Consider the following 15,358-nt stretch of genomic DNA (forward strand, 5'->3'; position numbering starts at 1 on the left):
AACAGCCTAACCAGCTCTGCTAGGGTGAGTAAAATGGTCAGTGAGGTGTTCTCATTTGTGTCTGGAAGTAGCTAGCAAGCTAGCCAACATTAGCCAGTTAGCTTGCGTGCTTGAGTGCCAGAACGCTCGGATCAACCCTACTCCTCAGCCAGAGCGAAACGCTCTGAATTTACGATTGCCCAGAGCACACTCTGGCACTCCAGATTGAATTTATAAATACACCTGTACTTTAGTGTTTTACTAATCTAGTCTTTAAAAAGTAAATGGTGCAAAACATCTGCTTAATTATATAAACCTAGTTACAAACTTTAGATTAGGTCTAATCTAAGATTAATTTAAACCATGAGTGAGCAATATGTTTGGAACTTCAAATCACAATAAAATCACAGAATCGAGCAATTCCCAGCCTTATCTGACCCTAGATTACTTTTTATTTTATTTATAATTGTCTTTAACTGCATGCAACTTCGATGAAAAATAACTGGTTTAGTTCTCCAGGCTTTGAGGTCCACTCATAGATGCCGTTGCATTCAGAATCAAACTCACAAAGCAGTGCTTTTCAGCTAGTGCTAGCTGCTCCCTCAGTCTTCCATGTATTTTTTCCACAGGAGTTAGCCTATCTCTTCTCTCTCATTATCTGGTCACTGAGTGACTTAACCATCTGTGACACAGAATCGGTGCCTTCTCATTAGGTCCTAGCCTACAGCTGGGATCCAATACTCTACATCCACCAATGCACGGTCGGCAGTCAACCTCTTTACCCTTGACCATTGTTGTAGACTGAGTGCTTTTCTGCCTGCCCACTAATCTCTTCCATTGTTTTTTTTCTGCATTTGTTTGAAATGTTAAACCTTAGTGTCTTGTCCTACTCAGTTCCGACCCTGCACCAATGTCAAGCCTTGTGGCCATTGAGGGTTAATGAAAGGTGAAACAAATGGATAATGGAAACGGTTGGGTGCATTGGAAGCCACCTTGGGGCACACAATAGCCCAATAGCCCAATCCCTGATTTCTCTGTCGACTTAAGGAAAGGTCTAAAACAGTAGCGTTGCCCTTGCCAGGTGGCTGTGCTTGTCTGTTTGGCAGCAGCACTTGCCAGTGGCTTTGCGGCTTTGGGATGCTGTGCGTTGTTGCCAACTCTGTGCTTAATGTATCAGAGACAAAGCTCCTGGAGTGTCGTAGAGTGCCCTGGCTCTGCCCTCGTCCTGTTCTTGGCTCTGCCCTCGTCCTGGTCTTGGCTCTGCCCTCGTCCTGGTTTTGGCTCTGCCCTGGTCTTGGCTCTGCCCTCGTCCCGGTCTTGGCTCTGTCCCGGTCTTGGCTCTGTCCCGGTCTTGGCTTTGCCCTCGTCCCGGTCTTGGCTCTGCCCTGGCTTCTACCCTCGTCCCGGCCCTGCCTACTGTGGTCCTCCCAGGTTATGTAATGATGTGCCCTCTATGTATCGATAGTCGCCCTGGCTATTTTTAGCAAGGTCCGCTCCCATCCCTACTGTTCAATACTGTCTCCTATTGAGCAAAATGCATACATCGACACACTAGTATAGAGTTACCTAGCGTGATACGGATGGATTCCTTGTAATTCATGGCGATAACATGTGCCATACAAAATGAATAACTAGTAAACCATGAATGGTGTTACTCTTCATCAGCTGATGAAGTGATGACTCTTTGCGTAACACTAAGTCGCACGGAAACACTCCAAGAACGCTCCTTCAGTCATTTGAAGTATGTACTGTATAAATGTACATACTGTGATTTAATTATTCAGGAACCACATAAGCACTCGCACACTTCTGTGGAATCATACTTTTAAAATAGTACACTTAAACACTCTCCTAAGTGTTCTAAATACAACTTGCACCCTTCATACTTTTGCCAGCAGAGAGAACAGGCCCCAAACGTTATTCCTCCTGATGTGTGTACTGTACGACAGTAGTGTGTCCAACTCTACTGAACGCCGTCATCATGGTGGAGTTATGCAACACCTCCAGAGAGAGCTAGCATGCCAAACATTATTGAACTCCTGGTCTGATTTCTGAAAGCAGTAATACACTGAAAGATGGACCCGGTCGGTTTCCAGGGTCACTCTATTAGATGGGACATGTTTGTCCTTATAGAAACTGGTTGTCACTGCAATGAATGTCTCTACAACCTACTCGGTGTGCCCTTGTTGACTTCACTCGGTGAGATACAGTAGATCTGTGCCAAGCCTCATGGCTATAAGACATATGTATTATGGTAGTCAAACTAAGTTAAATGTAATTTATATCAAAGGGAATTACTTCAGTCCTTGAACTTCAACCTCAACATTTCCGCAGTATCAGAATATTTTTTGTTTCTGATTCGGGGGAAAAAAACTATTTTGAACTGCTGTACTTCATGTTTATTTGATCACCATTTAACAAACAATGTTTTTGTTCTTTGTCTGCTCCCCTCCTTTACCTTGCGTCTCCCTGTGTTCTTTCCCTCCTTTACTCTAATTTCCTTCTGTCTCCTTCCCACTCTCTCCGCTCTCCACCCCTTCCTCCATCTAGCTGTGGAGGTGAAGACAACTCTCCCCTCGGGGATGCAGAGCCCTGTGGGCGGCAGTGAGCAGGGTGTTGGTGGTGGCGGCGGTCCCGTGGACCTGAGGACAGATCCCAGGCTGGGACCCCTGGGCGGAGGAGGTGGAGGGGTGGACCCAGCCATGAGGGAGCAGCAACTGCAGCATGAACTGCTCCTCCTCAAGCAGCAACAGGAGCTTCAGAAACAGCTCCTCTTTGCTGAGTTCCAGAAGCAGCATGAGGTTCTGACACGCCAGCATGAGGTTCAGCTGCAGGAGCACCTGAAGGTAATGGGGATACGCTTTAGGAAGGCTGGTGGGTGGGGGGGCAAGGGGTGGGGTGAGAAACGTCTTTAGCCACACGCCACTGGACCGATCAGTTAGTTTCTGGCAGTCAGTTTGAGCTTCATTTGACATCCCCTCTCTCTGGCTTTCCTTCCCCCTGGCGTCCCTGCAGCAGCAGCAGGAGATCCTGGCGGCCAAGCGGCAGCAGGAGCTGGAGCAGAAGAGGAAGCTGGAGCAGCAGAGGCATGAAGAGCTGGAGAAACAGAGGCTGGAGCAGCAGCTCCTCATGCTACGCAACAAGGAGAAGGGCAAAGAGAGTGAGTAGTATACATAGAGGACACACACTCACACACTGAGCAGTAGATATCTGGTGTATGTATGAAGAGAAGCTTTCAGAAAGTAAACACGGTAGCTACGGTAGCTATGTCTTATCAGACACTTTTACTTAATAGAGTTATACAGTGCTACTGTTATTGCTCTAGTTTAGATCCTCATACTCCATAGCTGTTGGTCTTTGTTAGAGTTATAATAGCTTTGTGTTGATGGTTTGTTCCGGAAGGTGCCATTGCCAGTACGGAGGTGAAGCTGAAGCTCCAGGAGTTCCTCCTGAGCAAAAAAGAGCCTGGTACACCTGGCGGACTAAACCATTCCTTCCCCCAGAAATGCTGGTGAGCCTAACCATCGACATCTAATTTGAGTTCTGAGGCTGGCTAACGTTAGCGGGCAGACTGGCCAAGAGCCATGGACTTTAATGGTTAATGAATATGGAGGAAGGGCTACACCTTAGCTAGGACTCTTAGAGCTCCTACACATGCATTGACCCGGAGTGAACTGTTAAAAAATACTTGGAGCTCCAGAGAGTGGTATGTCTTGTTTACCTTCCTCAGTGGGTGTCATGCCAAATGGATAAAGAGGTTTTAATCTAGTCAGAAAATGTCTTGTCTACATCACAAGTAGTATCAACTGATTCTGCTATCTTACCTGTTATGGCTTCATCAGGGGGGCCCACCACACCTCTCTGGACCCCAACTCCCCCCCTCAGAGTAACACTCCGGGAACGCCGCCCTCCTACAAACTGCCCCCGCTACTGGGGTCCTACGAGGTCAGGGATGATTTCCCTCTCCGGAAGACTGGTGAGTGTGTGTGGTTGCAGCTCTGCATTACTTTGAGGCACCTACCCATGTCTGACAGTAGGTATGTGTGTACATTTTAGTGTTTCTCCTTTGCTGGTATGAGTCAGAATGAGTCATCGCAGCAGTGTTGGTGAAGACTGGTGGGCAATAGCTACACACTCACTCACGTAAATAATTAAGCCCACCCACAGACAAGCCAATGGAGCGGGGTGGTTCACTAAATGGAGGTTGGAGACTTTCCAATGAACGTGTTTTAGTCCAGCAGTAAGCTTAATCTGGGTCTGAGAAGCTGACCCATGACACATGCTTAAATATATGCTTGCTGTGGATCTAGATGTAATTGTATTGCGTGTTGTTGTTTGGTATTGTTTCCATAGACTTGTTAGCTTGTGCTTACTGGGACTTGTGACTGAAAGGTATAGCTCTGAGTGTGTGCGTGTGCATTCTCCTTACTTCAGTCTCTCTGATCGTCCTCACCCCAAACATTTTGATTTCTAATAAAATGAAAGCCATACTAAAGCCCATGATGTTATCAGGGCTAAAGGTCTTGGCTGGTCTACATAGGTGGGTGGAGTGTGTGACGTCCAGTGGAAAGCACCGCTATTGGAGGCTAATTAAATTAAACCTGGGGCTTTTGCCTAATTGCCCCAATTCCTATTTTTTCCCATCCCTCCTTATTGGTTTATTTTGATCCCCATTAGCTTTTGCCAAAGCAGCAGGTATTCTTCCTGGGGTCCAATCTCTGTTTTATTTACTTCCATTTGTCTAATTTGGTCTGTCGTTCATTGCATCAACAATGGGCTGAAAAAGCAGTTGTGTGAAGGAGGGGTTAGTTGCAAATGGATGTTTATTTCAGTCTTAGTGTCCCCAGTCAATAAGCTGTATAAATAGCCACATTTGTAGCCGTCCATAGTAGTTTTGAATAGACTGTATGAGCTGTTGCTCATTTATGGTTTTTGTTGTATATCTTTTTCTTTTAAACTCACCTCTCTTTCTCTCGCGCCCTCTCTCTCCGACAGCCTCCGAGCCCAATCTGAAGGTGCGTTCGCGGTTAAAACAGAAGGTAGCTGAGAGGCGGAGCAGTCCTCTGCTGAGGAGGAAGGACGGGACAGTGATAAGCACCTTCAAAAAGAGAGCCATCGAGATCTCTGGTGAGAGCGTACACACACACACCATGCATTTACGCTCTCATCCATCATGCATTTACATACTCGCATACAAATACATTGTACACTCTTTAACTGGAATTCCACACCCTGTGCCATTTCATAGTTGTAAACCAACCCCAGTGAGAAGCATCCGGTTGGGTGAACCATAAACCATCTAAAATACCACCCTACTTAACATAAAACGGTCATTTCAACTCTGGCCTGATGGTAAAAGTAGACATCCGGCGGGGCCGCGGCACTCTACACCTCAAGCTCATTTCCCAGAAGGAACTAGTTACATAACCCACTTAGCCAGGTTGGCTATATACACATGCCATACAGTGCCTTTCCAGACCAAGTACTGGAGCTAGCTACCATATGCTAGGTTTAAGGGTTTGCCCTATTAGCCAGTTTCCATGTCATGGGCAACTAGTATGTAAACATAGGAGATCGTATAAATGCTGGTTGTTCTCGAGACCACAACAGAAGCTATGCTTATAGAGGCTTTTGATTTAACTCGCCCGTTTCATCTGCTAATGAAAGCAGAAGCTTTTCTGGGACTAAATATAAGGACTTATTGGAGGCAAACAAAAATAGGGTAGGATGTAGATTAATACATAAGGCTTGAATAGGACAAAAGGGGATGGGTTTGGGGGGGCGGGGGTTAGCTGGCAGTGGAGCAGGGAAAAGGGGAACAGGGTTTTTGGGAAAGTTCGGATTAGGACTTAGAATGTTGGCCTCTTGAAACAGTCAAAGAAATGTCGGGAAGTCCTTTTTCCTAGTTCTCTGATTCCATGTATATGTCACCAATGATGGTCTATTCTGTTTTTACCTTTCTGTATACTCATAGAAAACAGTCTGATAAAACCTAGACATTAATCTTCACATTTGTACAGTTTGATGCAAGCTTGGAGAAAGGCTGTACCACACAGGGGTTTTGGCGGTGGTGTCTGTCTGCCCGGGATGCTGGGTTGGTTCTGTCTCTGAGTGGCCTGTTCCATTGTCATTGCAGTGTCCTCCATGTGCAGCAGTGCCCCTGGCTCCGGGCCCAGCTCGCCCAACAGCTCCAACAGCGCCATCGCAGAGAACGGCTCCAGCGGCTCTGTCCCCAACATTCACGCAGAGGTAAGAGAGGGGAAGGCTGTGGGAGGATGCTAGGGGGGCCTCGCCTCTGCAAAATATAATTCTACAGGCCTCCCGGGTGGCGCAGTGGTTAAGGGCGCTGTACTGCAGCGCCAGCTGTGCCACCAGAGACTCTGGGTTCGCGCCCAGGCTCTGTCGTAACCGGCCGCGACCGGGAGGTCCGTGGGGCGACGCACAATTGGCCTAGCGTCGTCCGGGTTAGGGAGGGTTTGGCCGGTAGGGATATCCTTGTCTCATCGCGCACCAGCTACTCCTGTGGCGGGCCGGGCGCAGTGCGCGCTAACCAGGTGCACGGTGTTTCCTCTGACACATTTGTGCGGCTGGCACAAATTTGGATGCGCGCTGTGTTAAGTAGTGCGGCTTGGTCCGAGGACGCATGACTTTCAACCTTCGTCTCTCCCGAGCCCGTACGGGAGTTGTAGCAATGAGACGAGATAGTAGCTACTAAAACAATTGAATACCACGAAATTGGGGAGAAAAAAAGTGTCAAATTCAACAAAAAAAAAATAAATATATATATATAATTCTACCTTCTATGGAATTTTATAGCCCCTGAAATGTGTGTTGCTGTTTGTCTGTGATGCATTTTTATAACACACCATGCAAAATCCATGACCTACTGCTGTGGTACCAGGGACCAACAGAGTGCATGCTTTATAAAATGTCTCATCACATTAGAAGCATTAGTATAAAAAGTGTTGAAAGACCGATGCAAATGGAACCCATTCTGATTGGGAAAGGGGGATACCTAGTCAGTTGTACAACTGAATGCCTTCAACTGAAATGTGACTCCCGCATTTAATCCAACCTCTCTGAATCAGAGAGGTGCGGGGGGCTGCCATAATTGACATCCACGTTGTCAGTGCCCGGGGAACAGTGGGTTAACTGCCTTGCTCGTGCACAGAACGACAGATTAAAACCTTGTCAGCTTGGGGATTCAATAGGCTACCTGGTGACTTGGTTTAGTTTTTATCAACCCTGCTGTTAGTTATAGATCAAATGCAATGGGGACTTATGAGTGTTACATGACTAGGTAGACTGTTCTTTAGGGCTAATAGTAGCTTATTCTTTACGCTTGTATGGTCATTGTGCTTGGCTGAATTGTAAACTAGGGCTAGAGGATAGCAGCTGAGTGCAGTGAATAAGGCCTGAAAATAAGCTTTGGTAGACTAGGGGGGGGGGGGCGGAAGGTTGGTCTGATGCACACTGATGCACACTGAGCATCAAGTGGCCCCAGGAACATCTTAACCTTGGGAGCGAGAGAGATGACGAGGGGATGTAGGCGGGAGAGAGAGCTAGCCATAGCGTTCTGAATGACTGCTATCCTCCATTTTGATAATAAAACCTGATCCATTGTTCATTTTGTAAGACAAGATAAATATAGGCCTAGCTGCCTTAGCTATTTCATTGCAGAACTACCAGTTCTTGTCCCTGGGACTTGAGTTTTTCCTGGTAGTCAGGCTATTTACAGAATAGCTGTAGCTGGAACACTATAGCTCTCAGGTACTCTCCATATCTACCTCTTCAAATATCTGTTTTAGAAGACCTGTGTTTTAATGGATAAATGTGTTTTCTATTTGGTAGAACAGGATTGAGGATTTGAATTCAAATGAGCATTTGTCCTCTCATTCAGACAGCTCTCTCAACACTCAATTTATAGCCATCTTCCCCCTGCCATTTTATAACACCCAAAAATACTTCCTCTCTCTTCTCTCCAAAAGTAGGGCAACAAAAATAAAAAGCATTAGTCAATCTCCGAGACCATTTATTTTCCCTACCCTCCCTCCTGAAAAGACTTGATTACTGCCATTCTCTCGAAGCGGAGAAACAGTCGACCACTGATGACATAAGAGCCTTGTTAGCCTGTTGTGTGCAACTTTCCGAAATAGCCACCCCCATCAAGAACGTTATTGCGTCATCGCCGCCCCAGCATATCCGGGCCGATAAATGGTCAGACGCACACAAAAAGGAGAGCGTGACATTGTTTTAACAACAAATAGGGCAGTTTGCCATGGATCAACACCTTGTTTGGGATGCATGGTGACTTTTTGTCCCCTTATTTTCCCTGTTTCATGATTCTGTTGAGTCAGTCTTCCCCTAATAACGTCATTGTGAAGAAGGCTGACACCCGCTGGGGGGGGGTTCTTAAAAAGAGAAGGGCCCTTGAAGGCAGGGAGAAATATGGTTGTGTCCAAATACCCAAAAAGCATTCTATTTGGAACACAATATGGTTATGTGAAAATAAAGTAAAATGTGTGATTTTCAAACATTTAAAAAAATCACGTGTGTTTGACAACAGCTGATAATTAAATTCTAGGATGTAATACTCATTTCATCTTTTCGCTGCACACTATTGAGGAAGAGTATCGTCTTTTCCGTTCACGTGTGTTTGACAACAGCTGATAATCAGAATATGGCCTAAAATGAACAACTGGCAGGGAACAAGTGCGATTGCACATTAGATGATGCCTTCTCATAATGGATGATTAGTATGTTGATATTTGTTGCTTATGGCACACGTTTTTACTAAAGCATACGTTCTAAATTGTGTGTAGTGCTATTAGTACACAGTGTGTATTTTTAGTAAGTAGTAGGCAAGACAGATTTCGGACACAGCCTACAGTATGTGGGGTTTCTGTACAGTGTTAGCCAGGTGAAGTCTAAATGGCAAGTAAGAAAAGCTCCTGAAATGGTACTAGCTAGCACACCTGCACAAACATCAAATAACAGCCGTTTGTTCAAAGTGAACTGGAAGCCTTGGCGGCCTCTGGAGAGAAACATGTTGTGCAAGCTGAAAGAATGAGTCACACTACGGTTAGAGCTCCTGTCCTATCTGTTTATACTGCAGAGGGTCAGATAGGAATCCATCTTGTGCTCTTTCTTCCCCTCTCGTTGTTGCTAGGGTAGATTAAATATACATGCAGTGATGGGATGTTTTAGTGAGCTGGAAGACTTCACTCTCTCTCTCCCTCTCTCTGGAAAACACCCCTGCCGGTTGTCTCCCTTGCTCCTCTTCTGTTCGCGCTCTCGCCCTTTTCCCTTTCACACGCTCTCTCTCACTCAATCACTTTTTCCTCCCTCTTTTCTGTGCAGCAGCTGCGGTCCCTCCACCAGACCCTTAACGCCGATGGGACAGTCAGTCCGCTGAGCCTCTACACATCCCCCTCGCTGCCCAACATCTCCCTGGGCCTACCAGCCAACTCGCACCTCACCGTGAGTACTGGACTGAAATTCTGAACAACACAAACTAGGGATAGGCATGAGTACTCAAATGGATGTAAAAACTCCATCTTTAACCAGAGATCAAAATGTTGTCTAGAAGACCATGTTAATTTGCTTTGACTCTAGTTCCATTTGTACATGTGCATTTGCGTGGCACAACAAAAAGAAAACCAAGCCAAGAATCACAGTTCTTCTCCCTAAATTCCCTTTCCCCTCCGTGTCTCACTCACTCAATTGCGTTCCGACCGCTCCCTCTATACACACACACACACACACACAAGCTCCCGTTAGGCCTATTAAAAACGTATCTAACTGATGGGATACACAAGTTTCATTCCTTGCCAAATGACGACAGTTTTATAACAAATTCTTAATGGACTGCTTGGCTGAAGTAGGGAAATATGTTCCAACAACGAGCGCTGCAGTTTTAGAAAGATTGTGTCCTGTCTATTTTCCACTTATGCTACTTTGAGCTACAAGTGCCATTTAGAATTGGTTAGCCTAGGCTATAGCCGCCCTAAACAATTTTATCAGAATCATTAAGCCTAAGCCTACTCACCAAACAGATGTCATGGCTGTAATTCATCCCCATGCAGAGTTCAATGTGGAATTGTTAATCCATTTGGAAAATACCAAAGAACAGGCTGAATAAACAAATTTGAATGTCTGTATATCGAAAAGAAGACAGATTTTGGTTTGTAACCCTGAAATGATTTCACCTTGCCAAATTGAGCCCCGTTCTAAATTATCACTCTGTAAGAAGAACTTCCAGACGTGAGGTGCGTTTCACTTTTTTTCATTTGGAACAATATTCTGTTATGTATTATTGAGTTATTTTACATGTTTTTTTTTTCTTTTACAATAAAATAGGTCTCTTGATTTGTTTGGGAAATAAGAGCATTTTGCCTGCTAAATGAACGAAACAATGCTTTGTCATTGCACAGACATAGGCTTCTACAAGCAAGCGCCACTGCTGAGGGTGCTGCCTTTTTGAAGATTGTGTTCCACGATATAATATAACCAATATTACGGTTAATAATATTAATATTACGGTTTCAATAAATTAACTTTAAATAGCACTTTTTTTATTGTCTGAAAAAAAAATACACACACAGTACCTTAGCCAAATACATTTAAACTCAGTTTTTCACAATTCCTGACATTTAATCCTAGGACAAATTCCCAATCTTAGGTCAGTAAGGATCACCACTTCAATTTTAAGAATATGAAATGTCAGAATAATAGTTGAGAATGATTTAATTCAGCTTGTATTTCTTTCATCACATTCCCAGTGGGTCTGAAGTTTACATACACTCAATTAGTATTTGGTAGCATTGCCTTTAAATTGTTTAACTTGGGTCAAACGTTCTGGGTAGCCTTCCACAAGCTTCCCACAATACGTTGGGTGAATTTTGGCCCATTCCTCCTGACAGAGCTGGTGTAACTGAGTCAGGTTTGTAGGCCTCCTTGCTCCCACACACTTTTTTCAGTTCTGCCCACAAATTTTCTATAGGATTGAGGTTAGGGCTTTGTGATGGCCACTCCAATACCTTGACTTTGTTGTCCTTAAGCCATTTTGCCACAACTTTGGAAGTATGTGTGGGGTCATTGTCCATTTGGAAGACCCATTTGCGACCAAGCTCTAACTTCCTGACTGATGTTGCTTCAATATTTCCACATAATTGTCCTCCCTCATGATGCCATCTCTTTTGTGAAGTGCACCAGTCCCTCCTGCAGAAAAGCACCCCCACAACATGATGCTGCCACCCCTGTGCTTCACGGTTGAGATGGTGTTCTTCGGCTTGCAAGCCCCATTTCTCCAAAAAGTACAATCTTTGTCCCCATGTGCAGTTGCAAACCGTAGTCTGGCTTTTTTATGGCGGTTTTGGAGCAGTGGCTTCTTTCTTGCTGAGCAGCCTTTCAGGTTATGTCGATTATAGGACTTTTTTAACTGTGGATATAGATATTTTTTTGCCGGTTTCCTCCAGCATCTTCACAAGGTCCTTTGCTGTTGTTCTGGGATTGATTTGCACCTTTCGCACCAAAGTACGTTCATCTCTAGGCGACAGAACGCGTCTCCTTCCTGAGAGGTATGACGGCTGTGTGGTCCCATGGTGTTTATACTTGCGTACTATTGTTTGTACAGATGAATGTGGTACCTTCAGGCATTTGGAAATTGCTCCAAAGGATGAAGCAGACTTGTGGAGGACCACAATTTTGTTTCTGAGATCTTGGCGGATTTCTTTTGATTTTCCCATGATGTCAAACAGAGGCACTGAGTTTGAAGTTAGGCCTTGAAATACATCCACAGGTACACCTCCAATTGATGTCAATTAGCCTATCAGAAGCTTCTAAAGCCATGGTGTTGTTTTCCAAGCTGTTTAAAGGCACAGTCAACTTAGTGTATGAAACTTCTGACCCACTGGAATTGTGATACAGTGAAATAATCTGTCTGTAAACAATTGCTAGAAAAATTACTTGTCATGCACAAAGTAGATGTCGTAACCGACTTACCAAAACTATAGTTTGTGCTCAAAAAATGTGTGGAGTGGTTGAAAAACAAGTTTTAATTACTCCAACCTAAGTGTATGTAAACTTCAACTGTATATGTATGTATGTATGTATGTGTGAGACAATCTTGCAATTTAGGATTTATCTGTAATGGTTATAATACATTAGCCAAAGCTGCTGTTAGGTTCTAATTAAACAGAGTAAAAAAAACTCACGGACAACTATGATAAGCTCAAACCAAGTTTATTCACCCAATAAGTCAGACAGCTGAATACATGCATACATGCATGCATACATGCATGCATGCATACATGCATGCATGCATGCATGCATGCATACATACATACATACATACATACATACATACATACATACATACATACATACATACATACATACATACATACATACATACATACATACATACATACATACATACATACATACATACATACAGTGGGGCAAAAAAGTATTTAGTCAGCCACCAATTGTGCAAGTTCTACCACTTAAAGATGAGAGAGGCTTGTAATTTTCATCATAGGTACACTTCAACTATGACAGACAAAATGAGAAAAAAAAATCCAGAAAATCACATTGTAGGATTTTTAATGAATTTATTTGCAAATTATGGTGGAAAATAAGTATTTGGTCACCTACAAACAAGCAAGATTTCTGGCTCTCACAGACCTTCTTTAAGAGGCTCCTCTCTCCTCTACTCGTTACCTGTATTAATGGCACCTGTTTGAACTTGTTATCAGTATAAAAGACACCTGTCCACAACCTCAAATAGTCACACTCCAAACTCCACTATGGCCAAGACCAAAGAGCTGTCAAAGGACACCAGAAACAAAATTGTAGACCTGCACCAGGCTGGGAAGACTGAATCTGCAATAGGTAAGCAGCTTGGTTTGAAGAAATCAACTGTGGGAGCAATTATTAGGAAATGGAAGACATACAAGACCACTGATAATCTCCCTCGATCTGGGGCTCCACGCAAGACCTCACCCCGTGGGGTCAAAATTATCACAAGAACGGTGAGCAAAAATCCCAGAACCACACGGGGGGACCTAGTGAATGACCTGCAGACAGCTGGGACCAAAGTAACAAAGCCTACCATCAGTAACACACTACGCCGCCAGGGACTCAAATCCTGCAGTGCCAGACGTGTCCCCCTGCTTAAGCCAGTACATGTCCAGGCCCGTCTGAAGTTTGCTAGAGAGCATTTGGATGATCCAGAAGAAGATTGGGAGAATGTCGTATGGTCAGATGAAACCAAAATATAACTTTTTGGTAAAAACTCAACTTGTTGTCTTTGGAGGATAAAGAATGCTGTTGCATCCCAAGAACACCATACCTACTGTGAAGCATGGGGGTGGAAACATCATGCTTTGGGGCTGTTTTTCTGCAAAGGGACCAGGACGACTGATCCGTGTAAAGGAAAGAATGAATGGGGCCATGTATCGTGAGATTTTGAGTGAAAACCTCCTTCCATCAGCAAGGGCATTGAAGATGAAACGTGGCTGGGTCTTTCAGCATGACAATGATCCCAAACACACAGCCCGAGCAACGAAGGAGTGGCTTCGTAAGAAGCATTTCAAGGTCCTGGAGTGGCCTAGCCAGTCTCCAGATCTCAGCCCCATAGAAAATCTTTGGAGGGAGTTGAAAGTCGGTGTTGCCCAGCAACAGCCCCAAAACATCACTGCTCTAGAGGAGATCTGCATGGAGGAATGGGCCAAAATACCAGCAACAGTGTGTGAAAACCTCGTGAAGACTTACAGAAAACGTTTGACCTCTGTCATTGCCAACAAAGGGTATATAACAAAGTATTGAGATAAGAATTGAGTATTGACCAAATACTTATTTTCCACCATAATTTGCAAATAAATTCATAAAAAAGCCTACAATGTGATTTTCTGGATTTTTTTCCCCCCCATTTTGTCTGTCATAGTTGAAGTGTACCTATGATGAAAATTACAGGCCTCATCTTTTTAAGTAGGAGAACTTGCACAACTGGTGACTGACTAAATACTTTTTTGCCCCACTGTACGTACACACACACACACACACACACACACACACACACACACACACACACACACACACACACACACACACACACACACACTCCAATATAGGTGACGTCTGCTCCTTCCCTCTAAACATTACATATTTATTGCTAGGCAGGAAGTTAGGTGATGTGGGTAATAAACTGTACCTTCTCCCTGACCTCGACCCCCATTCCTCACTAATCTACAGCTCTCCACCCTTACCAATGACCACAACTACGTGATTGCCTTTTCTTAACTCAGTACATTCCAAGCCCCTAGCTCATATCCAACCTTACATTCCTCCTACAGATGACCATTAACTTCTGCTGTAACAACCAAACTGTGGCCCTTCTCCTTTCCATGGCATACTTGATGATTTAACAATATTTTAAGTTTAAAGTCAGATCCCGTCACTGTTGGCATAAAGATAAATGTGCACATTTTTTTCCAGTGCTGGCCTTGTTCTAAAAATAGCTTCTTAAATGTTTTTTTCAAATACTTGTAAAAAAAAAACTCTCAACCTGCTCTATTCCACTGAGTTGAGGGAAAATGGAAACCAGCACACACTCCCCTGAACCAGAGTTGTCCTCTAATGTAGACAGTCTGACTTAGTTAACCCCCCCTTCCATCCTCAGGCCAATCAGAAGCTGTTGCAGGAGGCGGAGAGGCAGGCCATCCAGACCATGCGTCAGGGTGGGGCTCTGACGGGCAAGTTTGTCAGCACCTCGTCCCTGCCGGCATCATGCCTGCCACCTGGGATGCAACACGACTTAGACTCCACCCAGGCCCCCAACAGCCACAGCAGTCACTCCTCCCTACTGCAACACGTCCTCCTGCTGGAGCAGGCCCGCCAGCAGAGTGCCCTCCTCTCAGGTACATCTACCAACATATATTTATACTCTTACATCCCTGCCAGCAGAGTGTTCTACTTGCAGGTAAATATAGATAAATACATACTGCCTCTTCTGAAACACATCTCTTTGACTCTTCCTCCCTCTAGTCCCCATATACGGTCAGTCTCCGTTGGTGACGGGGGACCGGGTGTCCAACAGTATGCGCACGGTGAACAAGCTACCACGCCACCGGCCCCTGAGCCGCACACAGTCTGCACCCCTCCCCCAGAGCCCCCAGGCCCTGCAGCAGCTCGTCATGCAGCAGCAGCACCAGCACTTCCTGGAGAAGCAGAAGCAGTACCAGCTCAACAAGGTAGGGGGCACCACAAGAAACACTACAGTATTAGAGGTTATGGTTGTGTTTGTAGGTAAAAAAAAAGTGTTGTATGCCATTTGCTGGACTGGGGGGTGTAGTATACTCTACATGTGGCAGCAGTG

At 44.8% G+C, this 15,358-nt stretch overlaps 1 protein-coding gene across 11 annotated transcripts in view; it reads left to right on the top strand.

Annotated features, from left to right (window-relative positions):
* The window catches only part of hdac5 (histone deacetylase 5), an 85,788-nt gene that overhangs the window by 53,156 nt on the left and 17,274 nt on the right, over positions 1-15,358 (top strand). For 6 of the 11 annotated variants that reach the window (XM_090196512.1, XM_090196516.1, XM_090196513.1 and 3 more), the window contains 9 exons: positions 2,530-2,825; positions 2,995-3,139; positions 3,382-3,490; positions 3,822-3,955; positions 4,975-5,106; positions 6,116-6,228; positions 9,340-9,459; positions 14,663-14,900; positions 15,028-15,233. In XM_090196512.1, coding sequence (XP_090052638.1) covers positions 2,562-2,825; positions 2,995-3,139; positions 3,382-3,490; positions 3,822-3,955; positions 4,975-5,106; positions 6,116-6,228; positions 9,340-9,459; positions 14,663-14,900; positions 15,028-15,233 — 1,461 coding nt within the window. In that variant the 5' untranslated portion in view covers positions 2,530-2,561. The remainder of the gene's footprint in view (positions 1-2,529; positions 2,826-2,994; positions 3,140-3,381; positions 3,491-3,821; positions 3,956-4,974; positions 5,107-6,115; positions 6,229-9,339; positions 9,460-14,662; positions 14,901-15,027; positions 15,234-15,358) is intronic. The other 5 variants (XM_090196514.1, XM_090196518.1, XM_090196515.1 and 2 more) reach the window with 1 other exon arrangement.

Source organism: Oncorhynchus mykiss, chromosome 13 (assembly GCF_057628025.1).
Source record: "Oncorhynchus mykiss isolate SJ-2025 chromosome 13, ASM5762802v1, whole genome shotgun sequence".
Lineage (NCBI taxonomy): Eukaryota > Metazoa > Chordata > Actinopteri > Salmoniformes > Salmonidae > Oncorhynchus > Oncorhynchus mykiss.